This window comes from Solea solea, chromosome 3 (genome assembly GCF_958295425.1).
Source record: "Solea solea chromosome 3, fSolSol10.1, whole genome shotgun sequence".
NCBI classification, from domain to species: domain Eukaryota; kingdom Metazoa; phylum Chordata; class Actinopteri; order Pleuronectiformes; family Soleidae; genus Solea; species Solea solea.
Window position 1 is genome coordinate 33,318,165 of NC_081136.1, and position 15,684 is coordinate 33,333,848.

General features: G+C 43.1%; 2 protein-coding genes across 3 annotated transcripts; both read left to right on the top strand.

Moving 5' to 3' along the window:
- Positions 1-100: 100 nt before the first annotated feature.
- On the top strand, positions 101-2,699 carry ccdc59 (coiled-coil domain containing 59). Its single transcript, XM_058624006.1, has 4 exons — positions 101-342; positions 1,044-1,413; positions 1,636-1,744; positions 1,848-2,699. Exons 1-4 carry the CDS (start codon positions 195-197, stop codon positions 2,010-2,012), a joined length of 792 nt encoding a protein of 263 aa, XP_058479989.1. The 5' UTR covers positions 101-194; the 3' UTR covers positions 2,013-2,699.
- Positions 2,700-2,834: 135 nt separating this feature from the next.
- cracr2ab (calcium release activated channel regulator 2Ab) lies at positions 2,835-12,278 on the top strand. Of its 2 annotated transcripts, none has more exons than XM_058623998.1 (18): positions 2,835-3,015; positions 3,605-3,957; positions 5,597-5,708; positions 6,286-6,475; positions 6,605-6,751; positions 7,410-7,500; positions 7,575-7,670; positions 7,848-8,035; positions 8,206-8,277; positions 8,376-8,424; positions 8,517-8,599; positions 8,827-9,499; positions 10,203-10,341; positions 10,734-10,815; positions 11,361-11,475; positions 11,638-11,739; positions 11,893-11,969; positions 12,046-12,278. In XM_058623998.1, exons 2-18 carry the CDS (start codon positions 3,805-3,807, stop codon positions 12,131-12,133), a joined length of 2,457 nt encoding a protein of 818 aa, XP_058479981.1. In that variant the 5' UTR covers positions 2,835-3,015; positions 3,605-3,804; the 3' UTR covers positions 12,134-12,278. The 2 variants fall into 2 exon arrangements, with proteins under 2 accessions (XP_058479981.1, XP_058479982.1); XM_058623999.1 differs by having other exon boundaries at positions 8,920-9,499.
- The last annotated feature ends 3,406 nt before the right edge of the window (positions 12,279-15,684 follow it).

Here is a 15,684-nt window from a genome sequence, read left to right on the forward strand (position 1 = left end):
AGTTTTGTTTTTTCCGCTGCAGCTTTACGGTTACTTGAGCATAATATTTATTGAAATTGTCTTGTACAGTCTAGGTTAGGTGATCCGCAATCGATATGCAATGTCTGCTCTCCTTTCTACGTCATCTCTCCGCGTCTGCGGAATTCCCACATGTATGTAAACATCTCACGTTTTCACGATAAAAATCCACTGAAATGGCACCGACAGGTCACAAAACGACGAGTAAAACCTTTACGGCGAAAGGTGGCAACAAGAAGACGTTGAGAAATAGCGCACAGGATGTCAAGAAGAAGAGGAAGTGGACTCCAGAGCACAAGATATTCGACGGCAGTGTTCAAGAAGGTACGTTTTCCGTTTAAACTTCTCTTTAAAACTAGTTGAAAGACGTTATAGTATAACCGGTAGTTGGTTAAATAAATAAGAAAGTGGCGTACAGTTCGTACTTTAAATTAAATGTCCCATATTTGCACTTTTTAATCGAAAAAAATGAGCAAAATCTGCTTTGGAGTATGGTAATAGTTATAGATGTCCTGAACATAACCTAAACACTACTGGTCAGAATATAGATATGGTTGGTTTTGTTGCCTTAAAGTTGATAATTGGTATGAATATGGGACTTTTTAACTCTGAATTTCTCAAAACTGTTAAGTAAAAATATGTGTGCTGAACTCAATTTGTTCATTCTTATTCAGAACCTTTAGAGAACTCTCTTTATACAGTTGCAGTCCAGTTATTAGGTCTCCAAAACATAGCTGTGAGGATGTGCATTCGTTTTTCAATGGATTTTCATTATTGCTTTCAATAATAACGCTCAGAGTTTTATTTTGAAAACCCAAAGTTAATGTCCTTACAAATCATCTTGAGTCATCAGATCACAGGTTGGGTTTTTATTTACCATAAAGGCCTTTGTATGGAGGGTGTTATAATTCAGCGTTGGATAGCTTGACGACATAAATATAAATAATTCAGCGATTATTCACCAGCTATTTGTTTAAATATAGTGTGAATTTAAAATTGTGCTTTGCCTTTTTTTTTATCTTCAGGTCAAGGCTTTGCTTTCAAGCGGAAGGAGAAAGCCAGACATGAGTACAACAGGCTGCTGCGGAAGGAGAGGAGGAGGAACACCGAGTCCACACTGCAGTATAAGGATGAGTATCCAGAACATCTTAGGCATCTTTACCTGGCTGAGGCTGAGAAACTGAAACAGGAGGCGTGGACCAACAGAGTGAACAGGACAAAGCTGAGAGTAAAAGGACGGGAGGAAGAAAAAGAAACGACTGAAGATGATAGTGCTGCTGATGCGGCACAACATCCCGAAGATGCTGGTCAAGATCCAGAAGTTACAGGTGCATCTGAGCCAAGTGGTTCTGTGACTGGGACTTCAGACCTGACTGCAGCACCAGAGAAGGAAGTGTAAGAAATGTTTTTTGCATGACATCCAAAGATATTAAAAACCTAAGTGTGGAAATGTGTTATTTCCACACTTGATTTGAATGACTGTCCAAAGAAATAGAGAACGTTCACACAACCTAGTAGTAATGTGTTAAAAAAAAAAGTCTGTTTTGGCTTACATTAAACTATTTTTCAATTCAACAATTTGGGAAATCAAAAGAATACCTTACTGTTCTCTTCCAGTCTTCCAATGAGCAACCGCATGAAGAAGAAATTGCAGAAGAAGACGTCCTACCAGAAGACTAAAGAGGAATTTGAGAGCGTGAAAGAAAAACAGAGGAAAAAGAAAGAGGTGAGGTTTTTCGCATGTTGATCCAAGCATGCTCTGTATTATGTCTCAAAATCATGTTGTAGCCTGATGTTCTGCTGACGGGATGTCTTGTTCCTCTCCGTAGGAGTATTTGAAGAACAAGCAGCAGAGAGAAGAAGCCGTTCAGAAGTACAAGGAGAAAAAGATGGAGACGTTTCAGATGTTGAAGAAAAAGACCAAGAAAGGACAGCCCAATCTGAACCTCCAGATGGACTATTTGCTTCAGAAGATCCAAGGGAATCCGAAATGACTGAACAGGACCGTGGACGTTGCCTCTATTTGACTGTGTCATTAAAACTAGTAGAGGTGCATCAGGATTCACCTTTACACTGGTGCACAATTTATAATCTGAGATTGATTTATCTCTGCATCTGTGGGTGTTTTTATTTGGTCTCAAACCACAAGAGGGTGCTGTGAAATATGAAGAAACTGTTAAACATCCACACTTGACACACAAAGTTAGGAGCCAACGTGTGTATGTAAAGATATGTTTGGAGTAATGGTGTCAATTGATGGCGGACCCTACTCAGGTCTGTGTTTGGTCTGCAGGAGGGAACGTGTCCCAAAAGGAGTGGTAAAAACACACACACTGAAACTCTGACACTGACCAACGTCGATTGATCCATTTTATCAGTTTGTAACAAAGCGAGATAGATTGTTTCTGCTGGCTGTCATGGAGACTGAGTAACGTTTTCTCATGTGTGTTTCTGGTTGTGTTAAGCCATGTCCACTTTCAAATGCAGACCATTTTCTAACAACCTATTGAGTTTTAATGTAATTGACAAACTATATCAGATGGTTTTTTTTGCAACAGGTATCAGTTGTTGTTGTTTTTTTTGCTTTTATTCACAAGTATTCTCCCCTAATTATTGGATTCCTTTTTAGTATGTGAATAATTATGTGAAATAAAACAACATTACACATGAAGACACATTAACATTCAAGGTGCTGTCGTCTTTAGCCGACCGTCGTCATAGCCACACGCTATGTCAACACGTTTTACACATGTGGCCCTCATAAAGCGGGTTCACTCTGTGGCCCTCCCTCTTTTTCTCTTTCTCCCTCCCTCTCTCTCTCTCAGTCTTAGAGCAGTGTGAGGAGGATGCAAACTGAACAGCCTCAGGCTGCTTCCTCATGACATCACATGGTTGCAGAATGACTTCTCTAACATTCACCTCTGACGGGAGAGCAAGTGCGGTCACTGATCTGTTGAGAGAGGAACTGAGGCTTGGGCGTGAGTAATTTTGCGCAAGGTGAGAACTTTTCTTCTCATTATAGGCTCATTTAATGGTGCTGTATGTGTGTTTATGTCAAAGACAAAGGGAGTTTATAGTAGAAGAATTTGCATTTTGACTGTTTATATCCATTTAATGGTACAATTTTCCACTCCCTTGAACTTTTCCAACTCAGAAAACTTTTGCCGAATTCAAGATCAGGCATCTGCTTCTCTTTATTATTATTATTATTATTGTTATTATTTTTTTTTTTTTACAATTTCTGAGAAGAGCCTCTGTAGTGAGGCAGTACGTGAGGAAAACGAACAAAAATCAGCTCAGAGCACAAAGGAAGGGACAGTTTTCCAGGAGCAGTTAGGAATTCTGCCTCGTGGTGTCGGCTTGTACAGTCTCACAGGCATTACGCTGTCATGTGTTCTGTGTAGCAGGGTATTAAGATAATCCTTGACACTGTGTGTGTGTGTGTGTATACACACATACCTTTGAGTTGCTTGTTTCAGGGGTTTTCAGAAAAGGGAAGTGCTGAAGAGTTTGATACTGTGATGTAGCATTTTCACACTAGTTTCAAAAATACCTTTTAAGTTTGACCACTGTGTTTGTCTCACAGGAGTCTGCAGCCAGTTATCAGCCCTCATCATCATCGGCGGGCGGATGCTACCTCTTTGTGTTGCCATGGCAATGCGGAGCGCCTCAGTGCACAGCGTACAGGGCCAGTGAGGAGGCCCCTGCAGTACATGCTGCTTTCCTTAAAGCGGTATTTAAAAAAAACCAAAAAAACAAAACAAAACAATAAAAACAGTGTCAGAAATGGAGGAGGAGAGCAGGATCAATGGATTCGGACCGAACCGAGGGAGGAGGAGCTCAGAATGGGGTCGCATCACCCTGCTGGACAAGACCAAGGAGTTCTTCCAGACCTGCGACGTGGAGGGAAAAGGCTTCATTACCCGCACCGATATGAGGGTTAGAGAAGGAGTGTGTGTGTGTGTCCTGTTGGTTTCAGAAGGGATTCTAAAATAGTGTTACTACTACAACAACAACAACAACTGTATACTATAGCAGTAAAACCACTTTATTTACCTCCAAAAACCTGAGATTTAATCTATATTATTTGTACATATTTATGTATGGTATAAAAGCAAGCTTATACAGGTCTTTTTGAGACCTCATTGTTTTTATTTATCCTTAATTTTACCAGGATAATCTCCTGGTCAAAAGGCAGCAGCAGCAACAAACACACATATCAGCACAGACGACTCCTCCAAATTACAATAAGACAATAATAAACATTAGAGAGCATAATGACAGAAACCTAAAAGCAGTGAAGTCCTGCAGAATTCATTTAAAATGATCACGAGAAACCAGATTTTGGCATTTGGGAGAGTTCTGTAGATTGTTCCAGTCTGAAGGACTCCACATTGTGTTTGTACACTGTGAACAACCTGGAGTACATGATGACTAGATTTCCCTTTTTAACTGGCTGTGAATGAATTTCCTGACGATCAAAAACAACCTCCTCTTAGTCAATTGAGCTCATGGGGATGTTTACAAACTGTGTCCTTGCAGGGAAGACACTGGTTTTTGCTCTTAAGATTCGGGAAACTACTTAAAACATTCAACTAAACCTTTGATTCTCTAGTTAAGTTGTAACTCGTCTACTCGTCTGTCCGTCCCTTTAAGATACAAGTCTCTTTTTGTGAGGTCTCGTTCTTTCTTCTTTAAAATTCATGGATACACGAAACCTCCATTGAGAAGAACAGGGCAACACTGCTTTTACCTGTGCATATCATTACTTTGCTTATCCATAATCACGGTAAATATAGGCAACACTTAGTGTCATATTCACCATTTTCTCTCCCCTCCCTTTCCCGTGTTCCCCACCATTGTTAAAGGAGCTCTTCACCACGTTCACTACACTCACGCAGTAGCTGAAGTGGCAGAGTAGCAGCATTAATGGAGATGGTTATCAGTTGATGAGTTCACCACACACACACACACACACACACTCTCCCACACACACTTGTGCATCTTTTCAGCAGCGTGAATGAAGAACACGCAGGCCGAGTTTTGTTGTGCGTTAATAAGGACGAGGCTCTTTGGAGCTTCGTGTCTTTTGTTGTTTGTGTTGAAAAAAAGAAAAGCTTTTAGATGTTGCTCTGTTGTTTATTTGATGAAGGTTTGCTGAACACAAAGCCACACAGAGCTACAGGAGAATCTGTGTGATATTGAAACCAGTCCATCACTGGTCAATACTGAAGTATTAATACACGGCTTCCTTTTACCTCTGCTGCTACTAACAACCCTTCTCTGTGCAGCCTTCATACATGCACTCAATAATACAAGGGAACCTCAGACGACTCAGGAGAAACAGCTGATGTCAAAGGGCTGTCACCAGGTTTATTATCAGTGATTTACAGACGAGTACACTGGTATACACAGAAGAGTCTGCCCTCAGGTAGTGAGTTTAGAAGTACACTCATCCCCACAGCTGTGATTATTGACCAGATAAGAACCGAGCACAAGCACAAGGTGAATTGTGTGTCATATTTTCGGTCGCTGAAGCTGAACTGTGTGTTTTTTTTCTTCCCCCTCCCCCCGGCAGAGGCTCCACAGAGAGCTGCCTCTGTCTGCAGAGGAGCTGGAGGACGTGTTTGACTCTCTGGACACTGAGCGCAGCGGGTACCTCACTCTGGAGGCGTTCTCCTCCGGATTCGGTGAGTTTCGTATGATGTTAGTACACATCTAGATCAACGTGATGACACTGTTTATTTCATGTTTGAAGCCTATATATGCAAGATTAACTTTCGAGGCAAACTTGGAGTGAAAATTGTAGGTTCATATTAGTTACACTGCTTTATTTATTTAGTGGGATTGCTGCAAATGTTGCACTCCCACTTTATGTTGTCCTACGGCAGGCTTTTTATTTCTTTATTCAATCATAGATGCTTCCATGTCGTGCATTTTGTGTTTCGAAGCAGAATTGTTATGCATACGTAAAAGAATAACGTCCTTTCTGGTATGTCAAGGCCACCGTACCTTACAGTAACATGTTTGGGAAAGGAAGGGAAAATTCTGCTGTCTCACCAGTAGATGTCACTAAATCTTACACACTAGACCTTTAATCTTCATAGTGATGAATGTACTTTGTATTGTTATCGATTAGAAGATTATTCATTCTAGTTTTGTCCTATTTATGTCCTCATTTTGTATGAACAAGGCGATTCTTCATCTATTTCAGGTTTCAAATTGAAATTCTTTTTGCTTGTTCCATGCCTCGCCGACTCATTTCAGGTCAGTTCCTGCATGGCCGAAGGATTTCTGCCCCCGATGACCACAGCCAGACCTCCAGCCCCACACTGAGAGCCAAGGAAGCTCTGTATCAGAGCCAGTGGGAGGCCAAGCTGTCGGCCGCTGAGGACGAGGAGGAGCGGCACTTCACCATGCTGCTGGAAAGCCTGGGAGCCAGCAACGTGTTCGAGGAGTGAGTGTGAACGCTGCAAAGGAGTCGTAGGGTTGATAAAATGCAGAAAATGGTGGAAAGAAACCAGAAAAGAGTTGATTTAAATGCAGTGGTCGATAAATCTCGCTCTCTTCGTGTCTCCCGCTACAGTCCGGGTGAGGTGCGCAGTCTTTGGGCGCAGCTACGGCGAGATGAGCCTCACCTCCTCTTCAACTTTGAGGAGTTCCTGGCCAGGGTCACGAACCAAATCATAGAGGCCCACCAGGAGAAGAAGGAGATGGAGAGCGCCCTCCAGAGGTAGCAGGACGGAACACACGTACTCGGGGCTTAACGGAAGTGGAATTATTATAGTCTTTTCTTAAATGGTTCCCACACGTTTAAACACTTTCTCTATGCACCGTAACACTAACAACCTGAAGAACTGGTGATGTAACGGTGGGATTTCTGTGTGTGTGTGTGTGTTTGTTTATATTGCTGTCCTGTGTTGAATAAATTTACCGATAAACCTCCTAAAGAACAACCTATTTATCCGTGTCAAATGACTGCTAATCTGAAGTCTGTCCACGTTCCTCCTGCTGCTGCTGCTGCTGCTGATGTGGAAACCCATTCTCATTATGTCTCGGCAGTGAGAGGCGTTAAGTGTCTCGGTCAATGTATTAAATCGCTTTACTGCGATCAAATTAACTCAATTGATGATTATTGACACGGTTGCAGATGTGTGTTCATGTGTTACTGTGACGTAACAGCATCTAGTGTTGGGCCCGAGCAATTACCATAAAATAAAAGCCTCTGTTGGGTGTTTGTGTGTCTTTCCAGTACACACAGTTGTACATGTACAACTACAAGCTTAGGTTTTGTTCCTCGATGTTTGGTCACGCCGCGTCCTTTTCCAGTTTGACATCAGCGTGATCTCCTTCTCACGTCTCTAACGTCAACACTGTTCCCTTTTCTGCAGGAAGGCGGCAACACACGACAGCGAGATCCGACATCTGTACGAAGAGATGGAGGCACAGATCAAAAATGAGAAAGACAGGATTATTCTCAAGGTAGAATTTAGCGCTAATTGCATATTTATTGGTACTGGTTTGGCCTTACACCGTGTGTTCTTCTGGCTGCGCAGGACTCTGAGCGACTTCAGCTACGCAGCCAGGACCTGGAACACCAGCTCATTTCAAAGGAGAAAGAGCTGGAGCAGATTTTCCACAAACAGAAAAGGGTGAGTTTGCTTCAGTGTCTACTTTATGTGACCAACTCTACCACTTAAAGGTCCAGGGTGTAAGAATTAGTGACATCTAGCGGCAGATCCACACACATACGAGAGAATATTAATCCCTTCACATGTTTAGTGGGGAGGGATTTACTTTTCACTCACGCGGCATCTGTGCATTTCCAGTTAGAGGTCCAGTGCCACGAGCTGAGCAGCGAGAAGCAGGAGAGCCACGTGGAGAACGTCAAGCTGAAGATGACCAACGACGAGCTGTCCCGCGCGCTGCAGACCACCAACCAGGACCTGGCGCTGGCCCAGGATCAGCTGGCCGCGCTGCAGGAGCAGGCCGCCCGGCTGCAGCAGGACAAAGAGATGTAGGTGCACACACTTAAAGTGTTTCCTCACCGCTGTTAATTCCCATATGTCTGAGATATGTCTTAATCCCTACTTAGTCCTTTACCCTAAGCTTAAACGTTTAAGTAAAACCCTTAAATGAGTGACCACAGTGGACTTTTGTGGGTGTGTTTCTGATTCCCTGTTTCAGGGAAATGTACAGAGTCACTGAAGGCCTGCAGAGAGAAAAACAAAGTCTCATGAAGCAGCTTGACCTCCTCAGGTACGGTGAGGTCAGACCCATCAGCAGAAGTAATTGGTCGTTAATCCTTTGGCAAACTTCACAAAGTTTATCCTTTCTTCTCCTCTCATTCATTTCAGAGAGATGAACAAACATTTAAAGGACGAGCGAGACATACGCTGCGGTGTCGTAAGTCAACTCTACTTAAGTCCACTGCTTTACATTAGATATAATGCTGACTAATAAACCCTGTGTAACATCTCTCATTTTTCTCAAACAAGCCTCGTACGTCACTCAGAAAGAAGCAGAAACAGAGAGCGGGCCTCGCCAACATATTCGACGACACCAGCCAACCGCCAAAAAGGTGATTCTTTAGCATCCTTCCATCCTCCTCTACCACAAATTGAAATCCTGTCAAAGAGAAGACTTTCCTTGTCAGTGTGATGTGAGAGTTGTATATCAAAGGAAAAACAGAGGATATTTTCTTCCAAAAAAATCAACAACATCAACTTTCTTTGGCCTCCAGAGTTTTTAAAATCTCAGTCCAGTAGATTGATCCAGTAATCCTCTGTTTCTCCTCTGTCTCCAAAGAGCCTCACTATTGGTGGACAGGTCCTTTCAGTCTCTGGAGGCCTTGCCTATAGAGCACCTTCAAATCGTGTTTGTTGCTTCCTCCTCCTGTAGTGAGGACGATGCCACCTCCGTCACTACCTCCACCTCCACCGTTTGTGCACCTGCACGTCAACAACAACGGCCCCCGGCGAGAAAGAACCCGGGCTTAGCCAACGGTTACATCAACCCTGCTCTCCCGAAAGTGCACGACGTGAAGACAAAAGCCAAAAAGGCGCCCAGCAAGATGCCGTCTTCCAAGAGGTTGATGAGGAAAGACAGAGAGAGGGAGAAGAAGGCAGGGGTAGAGGAGGAGGTGTTGGACTCCCCTCTCGATGGGTGGCCCCTCCGCCGGGTCATCTCCATCGAGGAGGACCACCTTCCCCATCTGCTCCACTTTGGGCCGCAGCCCTTACTGCACCAGCTCAGCGAAGAGGAGGATGAGGACGAGGACGACGAGGAGGGAGAAGGACCGCGATCACAGAGTGACATTGACTCCAGTGTTCCCATGACGATAGACCTTTTATCCGCCCCAACTGCAAGTCCCATTCAAGTGTCCGCAGAAGCTGCGCCGGTGAGGAGATCGCGCCTCCCTCAGGCGAAAAGGATGCCCTTGTCCCCGAGAGGACAGCCTGTCGGGAAGGAGACGCAGCAAGTACGTGGCGCTTTAGAGTGACACACTAAAAACCTTGAATTAAGGAATGAAAGAGCGTTGTTCGCTGAATTTTTTTTTAGGTGACAGCAACAGACATTTTTGGCACGATGAAAGGAGACAATAAGGCAATTATTTACATTAAAATATCCACTGACAACGTGTGTGAAAAAGAAACAACCAGCTAGCTTTGGCTGAAGCTTTGGAGAAAGTGATGCACACACTCTTTAATTTAACTCATGTCTGTTGCAGACCCTCCATTTTTTTCCCCCTCCCCTGGTCGAGACATTTTTGAGAGCAGTACTGAGGCTTTTTAGGTTTCATATTGTCCGGCACTTCTGACCCAGGGCTGCAGCTTGTTGTGATTGCAACCATGTGTTTTTAAGTGCATGAGTGGGTGGTTGGTCATGGGTGGCCCAACAGACCAAAACATAATTTTAATGATCATTTTATGATTGATTGATTTTAACTTAATTTTCTCAGCGAAACATCTCGTCTACAAAAGGTCAAACGCAGCTCACCTCTCTTGACCTGCCGAGTGCAGCCCATAAAAGGAAATTCAAATTATGAATTACTTTAATATGAATATAGTAAAGCCAGTATATTAACCTAACTATTTAACTTTTCAGTTTATGGCTTAGTACGGTCCATTAATTACATAGACCGCCTTGAATGTCTCTCATCTTTCACCCTTTACCATCGTCAGAAGACAAAAGAGTCGGCGCTGTTTGCCCCGGATCGCTTGTTCAAGGTCGTCCTGGTTGGCAACTCCAGCGTCGGCAAGACGTCGCTGCTGCGCTCCTTCTGTGAGGGATGTTTCCTCCCTTCCACCACTGCTACTGTGGGTGAGAATCAAAACATTTGTGATACTACTGCCTGTTTGTGGACGTGAACCCAGAGGAGCGAGACTTAGTGTCACATGAGAGGGCTTGTGAAGTCACACTGCCTGTCTCAACACGCCTGGCACACCATTGTACTGAGCAGATTAAATCACTTCAGGAGAATTATTTCCTCCTTGTTTTGCTTTCATCTTTTCCTAATCCTCACCCGAGCCTTGTTATCTCCACTTTGTGTAAACCCCGACTGTATGAAATGAGGCCCAGTGTCAGTGTCGCGTCTCTTTTGCCTGCAGCTATTTCTGTGTCTGTAACGCTGTCAAAACAAACAAAACAATTACTGTCGACACCCTTCTATGTAGAAATGTACTTTAATTTATGTATTTATTTTCATTATGTAGGTATTGATTACAGTGTGAAGACGTTAACCCTGGACAATATGCAGGTGGCCATGCAGCTGTGGGACACGGCAGGTCAAGAGAGGTGAGCTGCGTTTGACCTTTTGTAGACGAGATTTAAAAAGAGTTAAAATCAATCAATCATAAAATGATCATTGAAATTACATTTATAGATTATTGTTTTTCCAACTGCCACACACGCCAAGAGAAGAAGAGAAGTAGAATTAGAAATATTTTACGACCGTATTTACATTAATTTATGTGGAGCACATCTACAATTTCTTTTGTATTTTTTAAAGTGTGTCTAATGGATTTACTTTTGAAAAATTATATAACATAATAATAAAGATAATATTTCATTTGTGTTTGTGATCTAAAAATTTCTAATATCACTAACAACCTACTTTTTTCAAGGCAATGGGTTTCTGAGATCACATGCTATAGAATGTTTTAAAGTTCAAATGTTGTTTTCTGCAATTTTATGATCTATATAATATATAATTTAAGGTTTTGCTGGTTCTGCAGAAGATTTTTGGTCACAGCATTCTCAGTGTAATGTAGCTTAGTAGATATTCTATGTACTACTCCACAAGTTCATTTTCTGTCACCCGAACCCCGCCTTTGTCGCAGGTATCGCAGCATCACCAAGCAGTTCTTTCGCAAGGCGGACGGCGTGGTCGTGCTGTACGACGTCACAGTGGAGGAAAGTTTCAGGGCAGTGAGACCGTGGCTCACCAACGTCCAGGTCATTTTTCTTAATGAGTAGAGTTTAAAGTGACTGTGTATACAATAGATTTGACTTATTATCTTATATTAACCAGTTATGTTTTGGAGTTTGACTCACTTTAATGATTAAAAGTCAGGATATATCTATCAATCAATCACTGGGCATCTCTTTTTTTCTCAGGACGCTGCAGGTGTCGGGATCCCCGTCCTCCTCCTGGGCAACAAAATGGACATGGATGAAGACAGGGAGGTGTCATATAAAGAAGCAGAGCAACTGGCTTACGTGAGTTGAATTCAAATCGTTATTTCAGTAAGACTCCATATTGCAATATATAATGTTGTGGTAATAATAATTTTGTAAAGTGCATTACAAATAAGATGGTCAGGAAACCTGTTTTCAGATTCTGCCGAAATCTTTGGTTTTATATACGTGTAGGAAAACAGGGTGATGTTCTTTGAGGTCAGCGCCTACACGGGCAACAATGTGACCGAGTCCCTGACTCACCTGGCCAGGTAAGAAATCTTAAAGAAGTCTTCCGGGGCCTCGTTCAGCGTCCCCTCTTTGATCCGCTGTCTGTCTTTTACTCAGAGTGTTAATGGAGCAGGAGGACAGAGTGAGAGACACCACAGTAATCCTCAGTGCTCAGCCCATAAAGAAGAAAGCCTGTTGCAAGTGAAGGTACATTGACCAGGAAGGACAAAACTAAAATGCAGCTCTTTTTAAAGACAATAAAATCAGTATGGGACTTGTGGAAAATCGATGATTCTCATATTCTCATGAAGTACAAAACACTCACGGTGAGCTTGTTAGCTGTGACAATAAGGTGCTGCACCTGTAGCGACAGTTTTCCTATAAAAGGTCGCTAAGAGGCTTAGGTGGGCTCCAGGCAGTTACGCGTCATTCAAATGAATCCAAGTCCAGTGATGTTTATTGTTTGACGATTTATTCTTGGTTGTATGATGATTTATTCTTGGTTATTTGACGATTTGACGGTAAACAGAAAATATAAATCAGGAACGCCACTAACCCCCTTTCTCTCTTACCCCCCGCCGATCCGAGTGCCCAGGTGTATAGATTAACCCACACCCATGTGTCAATCAAAAACGGAAGTGACATGACCAAAAAACAGTATGAGTGACCTTTCAAAATAAACAATAAACAAACAGACCAAATATGCATTTTGGCCCCTACAATTCCGGCCCCTAATTATTATGTTTCAAATAATAATTACAATTTCGACATAATCAACATAGTATATAAATATATTTTCTTGATCTTCTTTCTTCATTATTTGTAATCCAATATACGTTCTCTAAGGAAAGAGTGATTAGTCAAAGTCAAGTGTTCAGGAACAAAGTCAAGGGGTCAAAAGTCAGTTTGGGTCAGTCAATGATCCTCTGCCTCCAATAGTAGGCAGACTTTGTTGATGGGCCTGGTCAGAAATCCGGTCTTTGACTTGATCCGAAGCTGACGTACAAGTCCCTTTTTGTCCATAATGGTCTCCACAATCCTTCCAGTCAACCAGGAGTTGCGAGGCGCAGAATCATCCACAATGACGACGATGTCTCCTGGTGTGAAGTTGCGTCTTATGTTGGACCATTTCTGTCGTTCTTGTAGTTGGGGAAGATATTCCTTAATCCACCTTTTCCAAAATAAGTCAGACATATATTGAACTTGCCTCCATCTGCGGCGAGCATATAGGTCTTCCTTCTGAAACTGTCCTGGTGGCAGGGATGGCGTAGTTTTGAGAAGCAGAAGGTGATTTGGTGTGAGTGCTTCAAGGTCGTTGGGATCTGTAGAAGCCTTTGTGATTGGACGACTGTTGAGAATAGCTTCAGCTTCACATAGGACTGTGTGGAGTCCCTCCTCATCTAGACTTTGCACATTTAGTGTTGAGTTGAGAACCTTCCGCACTGATCTGATTAATCTTTCCCACACACCTCCATGGTGTGAGCCAGCAGGGGGATTGAATATCCAGTTTATTCCCCTTTGAAGCAGTATGTTATGGATCTGACCTTGATTCCATCCTTCAATAGCTTCCTTCAACTCGCGCTGTGCTCCCACAAAATTGGTTCCATTGTCTGATCGTAGTTCTTTTACTTGGCCTCGTCTGGCTATGAAGCGCCGAAGGGCATGGATGAAAGAGTCTGTGTCAAGCGATGAGGCCATTTCAAGGTGAATTGCTCTTGTAGCCAAACAGGTGAAAATAACACCATATCGCTTCACGACACTTCTGCCACGCTTCACTCCAAAGGGTCCAAAGTAATCGACTCCAACGTTTGTGAATGGTGGTTCATCTGGAGAGACTCTATCCAGGGGTAGATCAGCCATATGCTGTTGTCCAGGAGTAGCAGTTATACGCCGACAAACAACACATTTAGACAGGCTTTTCCTGATCAATACTGTGGCACCAGGAATCCAATATTTCTGACGCAGTCTGGATAACATATGGTTGCGACCACCATGTCCCACCTCTCCATGAATATGTCGTAGAATGAGGTCAGCAATGTGAAAGTCTTTGGCCAGAATGACAGGATGTTTCATTTCTTCTGGCATTGCTGCTCTGCTTAGGCGACCACCAACTCTTAACACATCTTTGTCCAGAATGGGGTTGAGTTTATGAATGTGGCTTGTCCTTTTAACATTCATTCCTTTTTTCAGATTTGAGATTTCATCTCCAAATCTCTTCTTTTGGCAGAAGCGGATTATCTCAATCTCTGCGTTCTCCAATTCACCGATTGTGAGACGGATTTCATGGGTGTCAAGATTTCCTTGCAACGAGAGAACACCACTTGCTGTTTTCCTCTTCCTGATTCGTTGCAGAAGCAGTCCTTTGATTCGGAGCATCCATGCTACTGCCCTTTTCAACTGATTCCAGGATGAGAAGTAATGGATGAAGTTGGTTGTTGGATCTCTCTGGAAACGCCTTTTTAAGTTTAGTGCCCTCTGTTCAGCGCAGTTCTTATTGTCAGGCAAGCAGATTTCCCTGTCCTTCAATGGTAAACCAAAGCAGTAATGTCCATTAACTAGCTTTGCAGATGTTGATACCAAATCCAAGAACTGCTGATCTTCTTTTGAAGGCTCTTGGTCATCTTTGACACACTCAGGAAAGTCAATCTTGAACTGCTGCTCCCACTGCTCATCAAGTGCACCAACTGATATCCTGTTAACCCTGATCTCTGACTGCTCCTGAGCATAATCATCTTTTCCTCCCAGAGGTCCGTTAACTGTCCAGCCGAGCATTGTTTCGACGGCATACGGTCCATCTCCCACACTCCGGATGACTTGAAGTGGTTCCAGAGCCTTTGGTACATCGGAGCCAATCAACAACTCAATCTCACAGTCCAGTTCAGGTAAGTGAATATTCTTCAAATGATGCCACTGATTGATGTCATTTTGATGTGGGATGTTTCCTTTATGCACAGGCATGGTCTTCTGAGTGTACACACATGGGAGATCACAGAAATCAGTGCCATGAAGTCCTGTAACCTCTAGGCCTGAAACAATGCTGGTTTCAACGACCTTCTTTTGACCCATTGTTCTCAGAAGAATATTAGATTTTCTTCCCTGGAGATTTAGCTTAGTCATTAGCCCCAATGTGCAAAATGACGCAGTGCTTCCCGGGTCAAGGAATGCATATGTATGCACTGTTGTGTTCCCCTTCTTGGCCTTTACTTTCACAGGCACTATTGAGAGTTTGCAATTGTCTTCACCGGCCCCAGTAAGACCACTTGTCTGTACCGAGGCTATGGCTCTGATGTCAGCTTCTTCTTTTGTTTGAGCTTGATGTTTGTCCATTTCAAATCTCCTTTGGTGGATATGCAGCATCTGAGGATGCTTCAAATTGCATATGTTGCAGCTGAGTCGCTTCCTGCAGTCCTTGCTCATGTGTCCTATCTGCAAACAACCAAAGCAGGCTCCATTTTCTTTAAGGAAAGTGATTTTCTCATGATGTGCTTTCTTTTCCAATAGGAAACACACCTCCAAAGCATGTCCACCTCCACAGAACAAACACCTTTTTACAGCCGGCCAACTCTCCATTTTCCTCGGTCCATTTCCATTTTTCTCATGTGCAACTGTCACAGTGGTTGCAAATGTACTTCCTTTGATTCTTGGATGAGGTGGTTTTGACATAAAACTTCTTCCATCCTTGCTTGGTGTTGGAGTGTCTCTGATGTCTCCAAATACTGGATCAGTTGCAATCCTCACCTGTTTTTCAAGGTAATT